This window comes from Rosa rugosa, chromosome 6 (genome assembly GCF_958449725.1).
Source record: "Rosa rugosa chromosome 6, drRosRugo1.1, whole genome shotgun sequence".
In the NCBI taxonomy this organism is placed as follows: domain Eukaryota; kingdom Viridiplantae; phylum Streptophyta; class Magnoliopsida; order Rosales; family Rosaceae; genus Rosa; species Rosa rugosa.
Window position 1 is genome coordinate 48,740,076 of NC_084825.1, and position 13,210 is coordinate 48,753,285.

Consider the following 13,210-nt stretch of genomic DNA (forward strand, 5'->3'; position numbering starts at 1 on the left):
GGACATTATTCCTAGATATTGCACGCTTTTGTAGAGGAATGACCAAAGGCCAAGGGCAATGTATCCAAAATTCTGGGAAGTAGTGCCTTTTATCCCATGGTGGATCACGAGTACATTTGATAGAGCTCTCGTAACTACCTCAAAGGACTTCCATGGTGGATTATCAGTCCATTTGTTAGAGCTCTCGTAAGTCCTCGTAACTACCTCAAAGGACAATAGGCTGGAAATGCATGATTTAGTACAGAATATGGGTTGGGAGTTTGTCTGCCACCAATATATTAAAGAGTCCAGAGAGCACAGTACGTTGTGGATTTATGAAGATGTTTTGCGTGTATCAACAACTCAAAATACGGTGAGATTAGCACCAACTTAATTTCCTGCGCAGGCAAATGATGTTTGAATTTATTTATGGTAAAGTTCACAAATACTACTTAAACTTTAGGTCAATCCACATCTTGTTTCATCAAATTTCAAAACTCAGAAAATGTGTTGGAGCGAGAGAGATGATTCAGAATACTATTGGAGTATCTGTCTTTAACATGACAGACAGAAATGTTGAATAGTAAAGAATAATACACATTTACAGGCAATTCAGAAAAGATTTCTGATTGCTGGAATATCTAGCCTATAAAAATGTCACTTTTCTTGTGTCACCGTGTTTGATGAAGATTGCTGCCTATACTGGGATATACTTTATAAACAAGCATCTACTACAAAGTAATGATTAAGAAAAGAATAGTTATAATTTGGGGCGAGCACTTGTCATGAAGAACATGAATGCTGCTCCTTGAGCCGCTTCTCAGCTGCAATGGCGGCAGCCACAGAAGGTGGCAAATGTCTTAGAGTTTCACTTTCAGTTGGCCTTACATCAGTCTCTGGTACAGGTAATGATGGCACTGTTGAAAATAAGGCCTCGATGTCTTTCAGTGTCAATAAGGGCTGATCTTGGTTTTTTGTGTTACCACTAATGAAGGCAGTGCTGTTCCTGCTTTTGTTGAGCTTGTATATGCTCTCTTCAACTGTGCCTTTAACCTAATTGCACCACAAAAACAATAAGAAACATTACAGAAGTGTAATAAAGAATGTGAATTTCCAAAGTCATCAACGAGTGTGAGATTAAATATCCAAGATGCAGAGATGAGATTGCACATACTATGAAACGATGAGCGAGGGTCTTATTTTTCTGTCCGATACGGTGTACCCTGCTGATGGCTTGTGCTTCTGCTGCTGGATTGAGAAGAGGCTCAATAAGAATAACATGCTTCGCTTCCAACAGATTGAGGCCATTCGCCCCATGTTGAATTAAGAGCAGCAACACTTGAATAGATCTTCCTTCTGGGTTTCGGCCATGCAACTTGTGATTTCCTGTTAAGCTTCTCTTTTCTCCTTTAAATTCACTAATGGCAACTTGTGATTTCCTAAAGTAACAAAGCCAAAAGTTTAAGAATCTTGTGATTTCCTAAAGTAACAAAGCCTAAAGGAAAAACTATGTCAACAATCTTGTGATTTCCTAAGATTGTTGACATAGTTTTTCCTTCCTTCATGATAAATCATAGGAACAAAATTGCTAGTCTAGAGTGTATTCTAAGTGTTTGTTTGACCCCATCAAAGTCACACAAAAGTAATTTAACTAGGTGTCATATAGATCGTCTTACCTTCCTCCTTTCATCCTTATAAAGGTAATGCCATTAGCAATGAAGGCATGCTCCAATACGTCAAGGACATCATTCCAGCTTGAGAAAACAAGAACTTTAGCCTCTGGATCGGTAGACTTTATCCACAGAATTCTTCTTGTAACTGCTTCAATCTTCATAATACACCACCAGACATGAGTTGTTAGTTTAAAGTTGCTGACAAAAAATTATGCCCAAAACATGGAGAGAGAATAATGTCCTGCAAATAACTTATGCCACATAACACAACAGGAAGCATACCTTTGTTCCATATGAACCTTGAACTATAATAGATGCTTCACACTCTTCACGACTTTGGATTGCATGAAGCCCAGCAGAACCACAAGATTCACTTTGTCCATCATCAGCAAAAGCAATATTTGCAACATCAGTGTGCTGTCGACATGTTGGGCATTTTACCCACTTATCTTGAACCTTTTTCCCATTTAGTAGTCTCTCAGTAATTGCAAATAAACCTAGCAGGAGCAAATTTTCGAAGTTAGATGACATTTATTTCAGAGAACATAACACAGTAGCAGGCAGGAGATATTCCAAACAAATATTAGGATATATCCTGATGGGCGACTGCCACTTATGTCTCACTTAATGGGTTCCTGGGAATTGACTAATGAAATCTTTGATCAACCACGGAGGGTCTCAGAGATTTTACCAGACAGTACAGACTTGCACTGTAGGTATATTAAGGTGATATACAATTTTTCCATTTGAACTAACAGGGTTTTGTTGAGCCAATAGTCATGTCATTTAAGTGGGAGATAATCACTTACATTTACAGCAAGTAAGATGTCCACAAGGGAAAACCATCTTTCGAATGGTTAACTGTTCTTGACAAACTGGGCACGTTTCTTTATCACCTGTAGGTACACATTCATTTCTCTGTTCTGTAGAAGTCAATATGGTGGCTTCCTCTCCAGTTACTGAGGAATGATTTGGACTTCCAAATGGCATTTTTTGTTTAGCTTCTACCAAACCCTAGGAAAATTCAAATAGAATTAGTACCAACAGCTGCGCCAGTAAAAAAGAGACACGTATTATATTTTCAAATAGACGAGGAGAAAGGTCATAGAAAATGGAAGCATAAGTTTGTTACTTTTCATCTCTGAATTTGCTAAGCCTAGTAGGCAAAGCATAGCACTAAAAAGAAAAATTAGCGATACAGGAAAGGTGCCTAAGGAAACACTGAATCAGTTATCAATATTTACTGAAACTTAAGATCCACAATGCAGAATACACTATGGCCAAAAACCACTTTCTTCATCATATGAATCGATAAATAAACACAAATATTGTCACCCTTCATGCTGCCTTGGTTCTGTATTTGACTTATAATGGTGAATGGTTAGACATGGATTTTGTACCTTCAAATAACGAAGCTTCCCTTTTATACAAGACAACAAGCTCAAGGATGCGAACTTTTCACTGGTGTATAAAACGTTAGCTGAAGGTAATTCATCTTCACTTAATACATCAAGAGATTTATCATTCTCATCTTCACTCAGGCGCAACCTTGTAGTTGCCATATTAATTTCATCATAAGCTTGCAGAATCTGAGCTTGAGCTATTGCCAAGGATCTTGCATGCCCATACTCCTTGCGCATGCCCTTAACCAGGTAATAAAGAAAGAATGAGATTGAAACAAAATGGAACCTTGATTGCCACTTTAGCTGAAAGCTTTTAAAAAGATCTCAACTGATAAAAACAAAAATTAAATTAGAGGATGAGCAAACGCTCTTCCTTCTATCATTTCTACAGGGCTGCTCAGTTGCAGACTTGAAGTCCGATAATTTCTACTGAAAAGATATTTCTAGTCACCAGTTTACGACCTACCTCAAGAATGTGTAGGTGCTTGGTAGCTTCTGATATACCTTCCTTTCCTAAATGGGCCTTGCAATGGCTTTTTATAACTCCAAGAACAACCTCTAATTCAGATGGGGATTTTGAAACCTATCAATAAATATGATAAGCAGGACGTTATACAAGCATCACTGGCCAGCTTAAAAAGATACTATCAAACTAAACACAGATACTGAAGCCTTTTGCACCTCAGTAGAAACAGTATTAAAAACAATAGTGATTGATCCTGGATTCTGATTCAAACATAATGTCAATAATAACCACAGTGAGAGGACAAACTAGAGAGAGAGAGAGAGAGAGAGGCGAGAGGCACTCTAGTACTCTACCTCAAACCTGTGAATGAAATATGCATTCCAAAACCAATGTTATGCTGTAAATAAAAAATGGTTGCACTTTGCACCTTATAACACACACAAAAATAGTGCTGACATAAAGTAACTGACCACAACTTTTCCAACATCTCTCTTCTTCGATTCTTGATTAGATTTGGATGACGTTGAATCCTTAATTGGCTGTGATAAATTCTGATAGAAACGATTAAGTTCAGAGTTCTTCTTCTGCAAATCCACAGCCTCTTCAGCAGAGGTAGCAATCCCTCCGGATATTTTCTCAAGACGAAAGAGCCTTGCTTCATATCCCTGGTCGAGAAATCAGACATGTCAACAACCATACAACAAATTCAAGTCATCTTGGATATCAACAAGGCTACCAAAGAACAGGAGTAACGAACCCGAAATAATTCATCTACTTCACAAAGAACACATAAGGGACCACCATCATTAGCTTTGCAATTTCGACAGTATCTCACACGCTGGATATCCTCCTCTTTTGGCTTCTCCATTGTCTGATCAATTTCTAAAAGTCGATCAAGTAACAGTTTCCTAGATTCTTCTAGTTGGTCCAAACCGGTCTGCATGTGATACTTTAGAGCGCTTATGCTTCGTAAACTATATCAAAGAGACTATAATTAGTCACTTACAAAAAATATAAACAACCCAACATTGCTATAGTCATTGAAATAGCCACTCATTTTAAACTCCTAAATCATACATTCTGTACGAAAATACCATAACAAGTTCCTTATCTGAACGAATTTCTAATTAATTTGAGGTACTGATGTCCATGTAACTTTATAATCTTTAGCTCAAACCATCTGTATCAGCATTCACTATAATTACTTTAAAATATGGCAGAAAGAAGTAATTGTCTGCCAAGAAAACTTGGAGCACCTGAGAAATTATCTTGGTCTAAGGTACAGAAACTACATGCTACTCTAGAAAAAGAGCTAAAAGTCAACTCTGTTCTCTGCACCAGAAGTGACATAGAGAAATCCAATGCATACTCACCGAGATGGAATTCTAGATGACTTTGAATTGTTTAGAGTTCCTATGAGCGCCTCTTCAATCTTTCTGATCAACAGACTAGAAATGTCATTATTCTTTTCAGCATGAAGAAGGGCTTCCAGCCACCAGACTGTACTTACATCTTTGATCTCACTAATTGTGCTACAAACCTTCAAAAGAGTATATCTAAAGTCAACAAACAAAGCTATATACAAAAATAAAAAAAAGGACGAAAGAGAAACAAAAAATTCATATTTAGTTTTGGCTACTAAGTGCTCACAAAAGGTAAGACAGAAGTTTTATGGACTACTATTGGTTATTTAGCACAATATGCCCTAAAATTTTAGAAATAATGCGTTTTTGTGTATATAATAAGATGCACAATGCTAAAGTGCAATCTGAAGCAGAGAGGAAATATACCTGGGTGTAAGACTTCTTAAACTCTTGCTGAGTCATGAATAACTTTGAACTGAATGCAGATAAGTACTTTTGTTTAAGATTGTCACAGACTGTTCTCAAAGATACGTCAGTGAAGGAACTACATGATGCATGGGAGTTATTATATTCTTGAGCATTAGATACGTCATTCTCTGATGAGTTATCTTCCCCACCCAGTTTTCGCCTCTTTGCTACATGTTCATCACAGGGGCCCATTTTTCCAGGAATATGTTGTCCTTTTGAAGGGGAGCAGCTTGTTGCTAATGGAAGTATTTCGGCAAGATTATGATGAATGTGAATATTCAACAAAGGATCCAGGCGGAAATCCTCAGTGTGCTCTTCAGCTAAAGTCAACGATTCCTTATACAGTGATACAGCTTGAGTAAAATTTTGCTCAATTACAGCTATCCCAGCGAGCCCATTAAGAGCAACAACTAACCTTCTGAGAGCTTCCTCTCCTTCTATCTTGGTTTTACTTACAAGAACCTGCAGAAAAGGATTCCTTAAAGCACAAAGAACACATGCTACGACTTTCAAATAACATAATAACAGACTTATTATGATGAACATACCATTAATATTTCCTCCATAGTCATGGGAGACTGTTGGAGAGAACGCAGTCCTGAGCTTCCTACTTGAGGGTGACAGCTGGCTTGGCGAAGCTTCAGAAGTGTGTTCAGCAGCTTTCCTGCCTCCGCATGTGTGATGAAAGAATCTGATGATTTAGCTGCTGAGCATCCTGGGAGAATAAGCATGATGGTTTGTGAGACCTTAACATTGTTTCTCCTACTGGTAAATCGTTGTATTATTGTATTGCATCAGAATGACTCTTAACTAAAATTTCAAAATAAACATTAACAACCTCTGACTTTTCTCTTCATAATATCATCTTTCATATGTTCAATGACTTCTCGGGCATAACTCACACAAGTTTCATGTTGCCTCTGGTAAAAATGCTCTTCAACTGGAGATAAAGTGAGCCAAGAGAGACATTCTTCCTGAGGTGGAAGCTGCAACTCATCTGCAACATGCACTTTTGAAGATCGCCACATGATTTCTTTAAAGAATTTATGTGTAAATTCCATAGCTCCTGCATCTCTCCTCTGAAGAGACGAGGGAAAAAATTCAGTGGTGTGATATACTCAAACTTTGAACTAACAAGAACTCGGTAAAACAACTGGATGAAAAAGCAAGCATGAGGAAAAATAAAGAGTTATACTTGATTAATATACCCAGATCAAAGATTCATCCAAGTAATATCTAAATAGTAACTACACTTTTTTTTTCCAATATAAAAAAAGAAAAGAAAAAGAGACAATGATGGTTCTAGTTATCTCGCATCTCTGAACTTTTGGCATGGGCAAGCAGCCTCCAGCTTTAAAAGATAACAGCGGTGAATGTATCAATCTATACCTCATATGGATCTCGTATAACTTCAATCCACCACCTGGAAGCATTGAAAGGGCATGCTTTAAGAAACCGTAGAAGTCCATATAAGTCATCAAGTTTACGTTGTATAGGAGTCCCCGTTATGCACCAATGATGCTTCGCATACAGTCGCATAGCCATTTCTGTTGCAGCACCAGCATTACTCTCCACCATCTGAGCCTCATCCAAACAAATTCTCCACCAGAATATTCTGGTAAGAATAGTTGGAACAACAGGGTATCTGCAACAAGATGGCTGGTCATTATCTTGACAAATACAGGTCTAAAAGAAATTTGCATCTAAAGTTAGCAAGTGCTGTACTAAAACAAAGCAGTGAAGGATGTAAACAGTAAAAAAAATTTAAATAAATAAAAATAAAAGTAGATTCTTTACAGCTTCATAACACAGCTTTTAACAATTAAATTATCGTGTTCTTGTAATTTTTGATGATAGAGCAGCAAAGAATAAGAGACGTAGCTAAAAGCTGAAAAGATCATCTCCACAACAAAGACAGGTGCATGCACATAACTCAACCTAATGTAAGGAGAAAGGTCTATGCTAGGCCACATCCTCACAAGCAGTTATGCAAAAAATTGAATCCATTCCAATCAATGCATATTAATTTAGCCAACATTGACCAAAGAAAGCAGAAATCATGAATGTCATAAGTTTTTGATGAAACCTCTTTTGGAATCTCATTAAGCGTCGATCACCTTCATGCCTATCAGAGTCATGTGACAGGTCCGCTTTAAGCACATCATATGTTGTCAACACAATGTCAGCACTGATGAGTTCACTGATATCAATCACAGATGTGTTTGAAAAAGATGCCTCTCTTACACCTTCATAGACGCAAGTCTTTAAAGAACCTGAACGCGTATGGCTAAGATAATACGAAAAAGTCAGCATTTTCTCGAAAGCACATATGGTTCAGCATTATTCACATATGATGCTCCCACATGCATTGCATGAATATTGACTAGATATAACTACTTAGAATGAAGTAAAGCTTACTGCGTGTGCCTTTACAACCAAAAAAATACTAGCAGTTAAAGAAAACAAAATTTTAGTAGTAAAGCATACTTTTCAGCTTCATTTTCAATACTGGGGATTCCAGCTACATTTTTCTTCTTCTTTGGTTTATAGCAGTAAACTAGCTCAAGAAAGTCACTTTCAAAATGTCCACCGAAACAAAAATTGCTTATGCCTGGATCAACTTAAACCGGTGGCTCTCTGCTCTCTAGTCCAGGCCTAATACTTTTGCAAATCCTTTTCTACCAGAGTTACCACTCTGTATGTTAATAAGTTTATTCAAGCTATACTAAAGTTCAAGGATATAGTATCACGTGCCAAAACACCTTATTACTTTTATTTACTTCAACAATCCACAGATATTAAAGAAAAATTACTAAATATTCTACAATTAAATTATACTTTCAGTAAAAAAATATTATTAAAAAAAATAAAACAACTTTACATAAAGTCAATCTTAATGCATTCCTTTTTTGCCTGAACTTTAATGCAATTTTGAAATGCAGGATAGTTAAATTGAAAATAGACATACCGCATAATTTCAGAATACCACTGGGGCAATATAGAAGCTGGACAGATTATAAGAGTGGCACCAGTAGCAACAGGAGAATTAGTGGCCTGTATCAGTTCTGAGCACAGCTGGCATATATATTCCTCATCTCTCACATCTATTGTGGCTGTATTCTTCTTTCTAGTATAATTCTTAACCACCGAACTCTTATCATGTTCTTTTTGGTTAGAAGCCTCGTTGGATTTTATAGTCTTTCCTCTAGGTGAATAGCCCACACAATCGGCATGTTGCCATGCATCACATATGTCGCACTGTACCCATAGTCCTCTGTAACTGATACTTTCACTCACAGCTCCACATATACATTCAACTCGCTCCCTTTTTAATCTTTTAAGCTTTATTTTCAGATCCTCAGTATCTTGAATTTCAGCATCAGCAAATATGGGGTCTTCATCTGCTGACTTCTGATGAGCAAAGATGCAAGCGAGAAGTTCAACAGTTTTCCCCATGCCCATCTCATCTGTCGTGATCATAAAAATATCATTTTCATTGAATTCAATTAGGAAGCACCAGTCTTTCCTTCATTAATCCTCTGATGTTTCTCTCCTATAATATAAATACCTAAAAATAATTTCCTTCAATTGCAACGAACCATTTCTTTCAAATACAACACAGAATTGGGAAATGATGCTTTATTTAGATAACACGTTTAAGCATTTGTTTTTTTTTTCCATTAATGAATGAAGGAAACACAGAAATAGGAATTTTGAAAGAACAAAGGTACTAGTTGATAGTGACTTCCCTAAATTGTATTGGCAGACGGTAGAACTGGTTGATGGAAACTTCAATTATTTGTTTCATGCCTAGTTTTCATTAAGCAGCTATAAGGTTAACCTATTTCAAAGAAATAGAAGCTTAGATAACCTGTTCCGTTGACAAATGAGTGGAACTAAGAGAAGGGATGGATTCTGAAATCATTTCATAAGGCATTACTCTAAGTCTTATATATTACGAGTAAGTCCCACAGAATTCATGTTATACGAATCCAGACTTAGCTCTAGTGGAAGCATTTAATATGCAAAACCTAGCTTTTGACACGATGAAGTGTTTTAATATCTTCAAATCTGAAAACAAATCCAAACCAGCATTTTCAAGAAATTATATCGACACACAAGAAGTTGTAGGACAATGAGATTACCAGCAAGAATACCACCAGAGACGTACGTTGAAAAATGCTCTTGGTCCAGCGAAACATTTCCACTGAAAAAGATACATAACAAATTTCACAGTAAGCAGCCAAGAGGGGATGAAAGGGAGTGAAAGAACTTGTCGTAAAGGTAAACCAACAACATGAAGAAACTCCTTACTTTTACTGCCATAACACTCATAAACCCATTTGAAAGTCATACCTGAATGGGTTGTAGAACATTTTTGAACATCTGTCGAGAAATTGCAAGGGCAAACATAAAGGCGACATGAACTGACTTTTGGCCTCTTGGGCCAGACTTTGTGCATCGCTTTTCTCCCTCTGTACCATCCAGTAAGCTGCACGGCGCTGATATGGTTTCAATTCAGGAAGCAAATCAGGCAGGACATCTTGAAGCATTGCATCTGCTCTGTAGACAAGGTACACAAGAGATTAAGCATTAATAGACACAAAGTTAAAGGTTGGAGTTAGAAGAGGACACAACATTCAAAAGTGACTCACTTTGAGGGTTTAATGGCTTCATAGAACCCAGCAACATCAAACCTTGCATGTTTACTATGATTTGAATTAGCATGTCCAGTGTCAGTATGCGAATCAATTTCCATGTCTGTTGATCTACTGACTCCATACCTAGCCTCGGAAGTCACTACTTCTGGGTGTAGCCAAGCCATGACATTCATCATACTCTTTTTCCACACTTGCCTAGTATTGTCCAGAAGTGACTCACAAGCATTAAATGCACTCTTAAGTATCTCCACCCTGACCCTGATGGTTGACGTATCATTCACAAACCCAATGGACAGAGCTGGCCTCAGTGTCATAAACTTCAAACTTGCCAAGTGTACCAGACCAGAAATACCTTCATCTGGTCCATCAAAACTCCCTGACAAGATTACTGAGCACGTGTCCTTCTCCATGTCCATATCCTCGCTTGAACATGCTTTAACGAATTCCAAAGATATATCAGCAGAGGACAACAAAGGCCAATGACCAAGCTTAATACGACCAATGAACTCCTTCACATTAGATAACCGGAACCTTAAGGAATAACTATCGCAATTCAAACCCCCACTAACAACATCACTGCAAAACCCTTCTCCGAAAGTCAAATCTGTTAAAACCACTTCAGCAATATCAAGGTGCTCATCTGATCCCCAATTAGACCGATCAACTTCCACAAAATACGGTCTATCAACTTCATCTATGTCATTCTTTTGCGTTTGTCCATTTAAAAGCCTCCCCTCATCCAATTCTCCCCTGCCAGCAGTTGCTTGACTCTCTAATACAATCCCACCCGACCGGTGAGGCCGGTTTTGCTTCCTTCTACCCATCCCTATAAAACCAAAACCAAAACAAAAAAAAGTGACACACTATGAATTCAAACGCTTCCACCTTAATCATTCCTGTTCACAAATATGTAAGACATTCACAAACTATACATCTGAAACCACAATTCCAACACAAACATTGCTTTCCCTAGTAATCACGAGTTGGGTTTAAACGTTTTCTAATTACTTTACAAACAAAGGAGAAGCCTTTACAATACCAATTGTGAAAAGTCACAGAATTTATCATCAAACATAATGAAAGCTCGAAACTTTATATTTTGGCAAGTTGAAAAACCGCGATTTAATCATGTAATGCATGAATTCAAAGCCAGAATAAAAGTCTTTCAGAGAAGCAAAGAGAATTTGAACCTGGGAATTTCGATGTTTCTGTAAGCTCGAATAAAGAACCGAAAGAGCCAAAACCAGATATTGTGGGTTAACTTGGGTTTATATACGTGCGCAACCCAACTAGGATGGAAAACTCCAAATTGCCCACAACCCACTTAGTAATTACAATTGTGTCACTACTAAACCCCTTTTGACCCTTTATTCTTAGGGTTTTAGATTTCCCCAAATCTGAGAGAAGCAATGAAAGGAGGAAGGAAGAATCTGAAGAGGGCTGTGGAGGAACAGAGCTTAACCCTCAGCGATGGCCACTCTATAATGCAAGTGCTTTCTCTACGTGGTTCCAATCTCATTGAGGTAATCAGTAAGCTAAGTTTCCCAAATCTGCGGCTTGCTTTGTAAAGATTGATGCTTTGGTTTGTTAGGGTTCTTCACAGATTGGGTTTTCTGAGATAAAAATTGGGTCTTTTGGGAAATTGAGATAAACCCTATTGGAATTTAGTGAAAATTGGAAAACCAGTCCAAACCCAGTTTCCAATTTAGTGTCTTTCTTCAAACATTGTGCTTGTTCTTCATTTTGTTGAATGAATGGGGATAAATGGAAGCTGATTGATATTGTACAATGTGTTAATGCCTGCTTAGGTTGAGTTTGATTGTGCTTTACTTATTTGAAGGTAATGGATGCACAAGGAGAGAAATCTTTGGCATTGTTTCCGGCTAAGTTTTCGAAGAGCATGTGGATAAAAAGAGGTTTGTTCCCAATAAGCTGAACTAGTTTTAAGGAATTGATGCAAATGTACCAGAAAGGCAATGTTTTTATGTTACTTTTTTTTTTTTCAATGGGCAGGGAGTTTTGTTGTGGTTGATGCAAGTGAAAAGGACAAGGTTCTTGAATCAGGCGGCAAAGTGGCATGTATTGTTTCCCAAGTTCTGTTTTTCGAACAAGTTCGTGCACTTCGGAAATCACCAGATTGGTGAGTGTTCTATTCACAGCTTAAAACGAGCAGTAGAAAAATGAGTGTTCTATTCACAGCTTAAGATGACATAGTTGTCCTGCCTAACAATTCTATTAAGGATGGGGAAAGGTAGCTCTTAGAAGTATAAATCAATTGAGTTGGCATTCTAGTGGCACTTTTTTTGTTCACTTTGAATGTAGATATCATCTTCCCTCGATTCTCTTTAATGTCTGCTCTTTTTTGCTGGTGTTTCGGTTCTTACATTTCTTTGACCATCCGATTGTAGGCCCGAAATCTTCAAATCCACTGTTTCGGATGAGCCATGTGGAAGTTTGAAGGGACACACCTCTAAACAAGAAGAGAATGACAATGACAATGAGGATGACTCTAGCGATGATGATGGACTTCCTCCATTAGAAGCCAACATGAACAGGATGAGACCATCTGAATGGCAATCAGAGGCAGAATCAGATTCGGATACAGATTCAGGACCTGATTCTTGAATTACTGTAGTAGACAAATGGAAAGAACAGATTCAAATCTTGTGGCCCCAATTTTTGTTGAAATTACTGTTTTTTTTTGAAGGGGTGTTGAAATGACTGTATTTACTCAAAGTCATGTACTAAAGATACTAACACAGCTGATAGCACATGACATATATATATCCATGCATCACCTTTTATGTATTGTCTATGTATACAGATCTTCAAAAGTCATGATTTTCTGTATTGGTCATTTAGAGCAAGTGCACCCGTAGTCAAGAAAAGGCAAAGTCGAGAAGTCAAGAATTCGACCGGTCAAGTTACTATTCACTGCCACTGGACATAGGTTTGCATCCGTTTTTTTTCTTGCCCGGTCAACACTGTTCATATATACTATTCATTGCTTTTCACTGTTCATTTTACTGTATAAGTTTACTGTTCATGTTACTGTGTAAATTCCTTGACATCAGATCCATTTTTACTGTTCGGTTGGAAGGCCCAGATTTGTTGACCATTGGGTTTAAATTCCCAAAGCAGCCAACGGATACTTGCCACGTGCGCCCACCCTGCCTTAATTGTCGCTACGCGACAA

General features: G+C 37.7%; 2 protein-coding genes across 2 annotated transcripts; one reads left to right on the top strand and one right to left on the bottom strand.

Moving 5' to 3' along the window:
- Positions 1-489: 489 nt before the first annotated feature.
- LOC133714033 (uncharacterized) lies at positions 490-11,330 on the bottom strand. The gene is made up of 20 exons (XM_062140045.1): positions 11,205-11,330; positions 10,009-10,840; positions 9,710-9,916; positions 9,499-9,560; positions 8,322-8,820; positions 7,440-7,640; positions 6,743-6,998; positions 6,192-6,432; positions 5,902-6,068; positions 5,312-5,815; positions 4,895-5,061; positions 4,279-4,495; positions 3,992-4,186; positions 3,522-3,638; positions 3,053-3,295; positions 2,462-2,666; positions 1,935-2,149; positions 1,656-1,807; positions 1,154-1,418; positions 490-1,032 (listed from the first exon to the last, which is right to left on the bottom strand). The coding sequence occupies exons 2-20, from the start codon at positions 10,836-10,838 to the stop codon at positions 763-765; spliced, it is 5,013 nt and encodes a 1,670-aa protein (XP_061996029.1). The 5' UTR covers positions 10,839-10,840; positions 11,205-11,330; the 3' UTR covers positions 490-762.
- Positions 11,331-11,381: 51 nt separating this feature from the next.
- On the top strand, positions 11,382-12,827 carry LOC133714034 (uncharacterized). The gene is made up of 4 exons (XM_062140046.1): positions 11,382-11,537; positions 11,855-11,930; positions 12,028-12,154; positions 12,423-12,827. The coding sequence occupies exons 1-4, from the start codon at positions 11,424-11,426 to the stop codon at positions 12,637-12,639; spliced, it is 534 nt and encodes a 177-aa protein (XP_061996030.1). The 5' UTR covers positions 11,382-11,423; the 3' UTR covers positions 12,640-12,827.
- Positions 12,828-13,210: the final 383 nt, after the last annotated feature.

What these genes read in the sequence shown, in the direction of transcription:
- LOC133714033 (XM_062140045.1), bottom strand. Translation starts at nt 10,838, where the DNA reads ATGGGTAGAAGGAAGCAAAACCGGCCTCACCGGTCGGGTGGGATTGTA. An exon ending in GAGATGTTGGAAAAGTTGTG is followed by an intron (nt 3,639 to 3,991) that starts GTCAGTTACTTT and finishes ATTTATTGATAG; the next exon opens with GTTTCAAAATCCCCATCTGA. An exon ending in AGCACCTACACATTCTTGAG is followed by an intron (nt 3,296 to 3,521) that starts GTAGGTCGTAAA and finishes TACCTGGTTAAG; the next exon opens with GGCATGCGCAAGGAGTATGG.
- LOC133714034 (XM_062140046.1), top strand. Translation starts at nt 11,424, where the DNA reads ATGAAAGGAGGAAGGAAGAATCTGAAGAGGGCTGTGGAGGAACAGAGC. An exon ending in GTGGTTCCAATCTCATTGAG is followed by an intron (nt 11,538 to 11,854) that starts GTAATCAGTAAG and finishes ACTTATTTGAAG; the next exon opens with GTAATGGATGCACAAGGAGA. An exon ending in CTTCGGAAATCACCAGATTG is followed by an intron (nt 12,155 to 12,422) that starts GTGAGTGTTCTA and finishes ATCCGATTGTAG; the next exon opens with GCCCGAAATCTTCAAATCCA.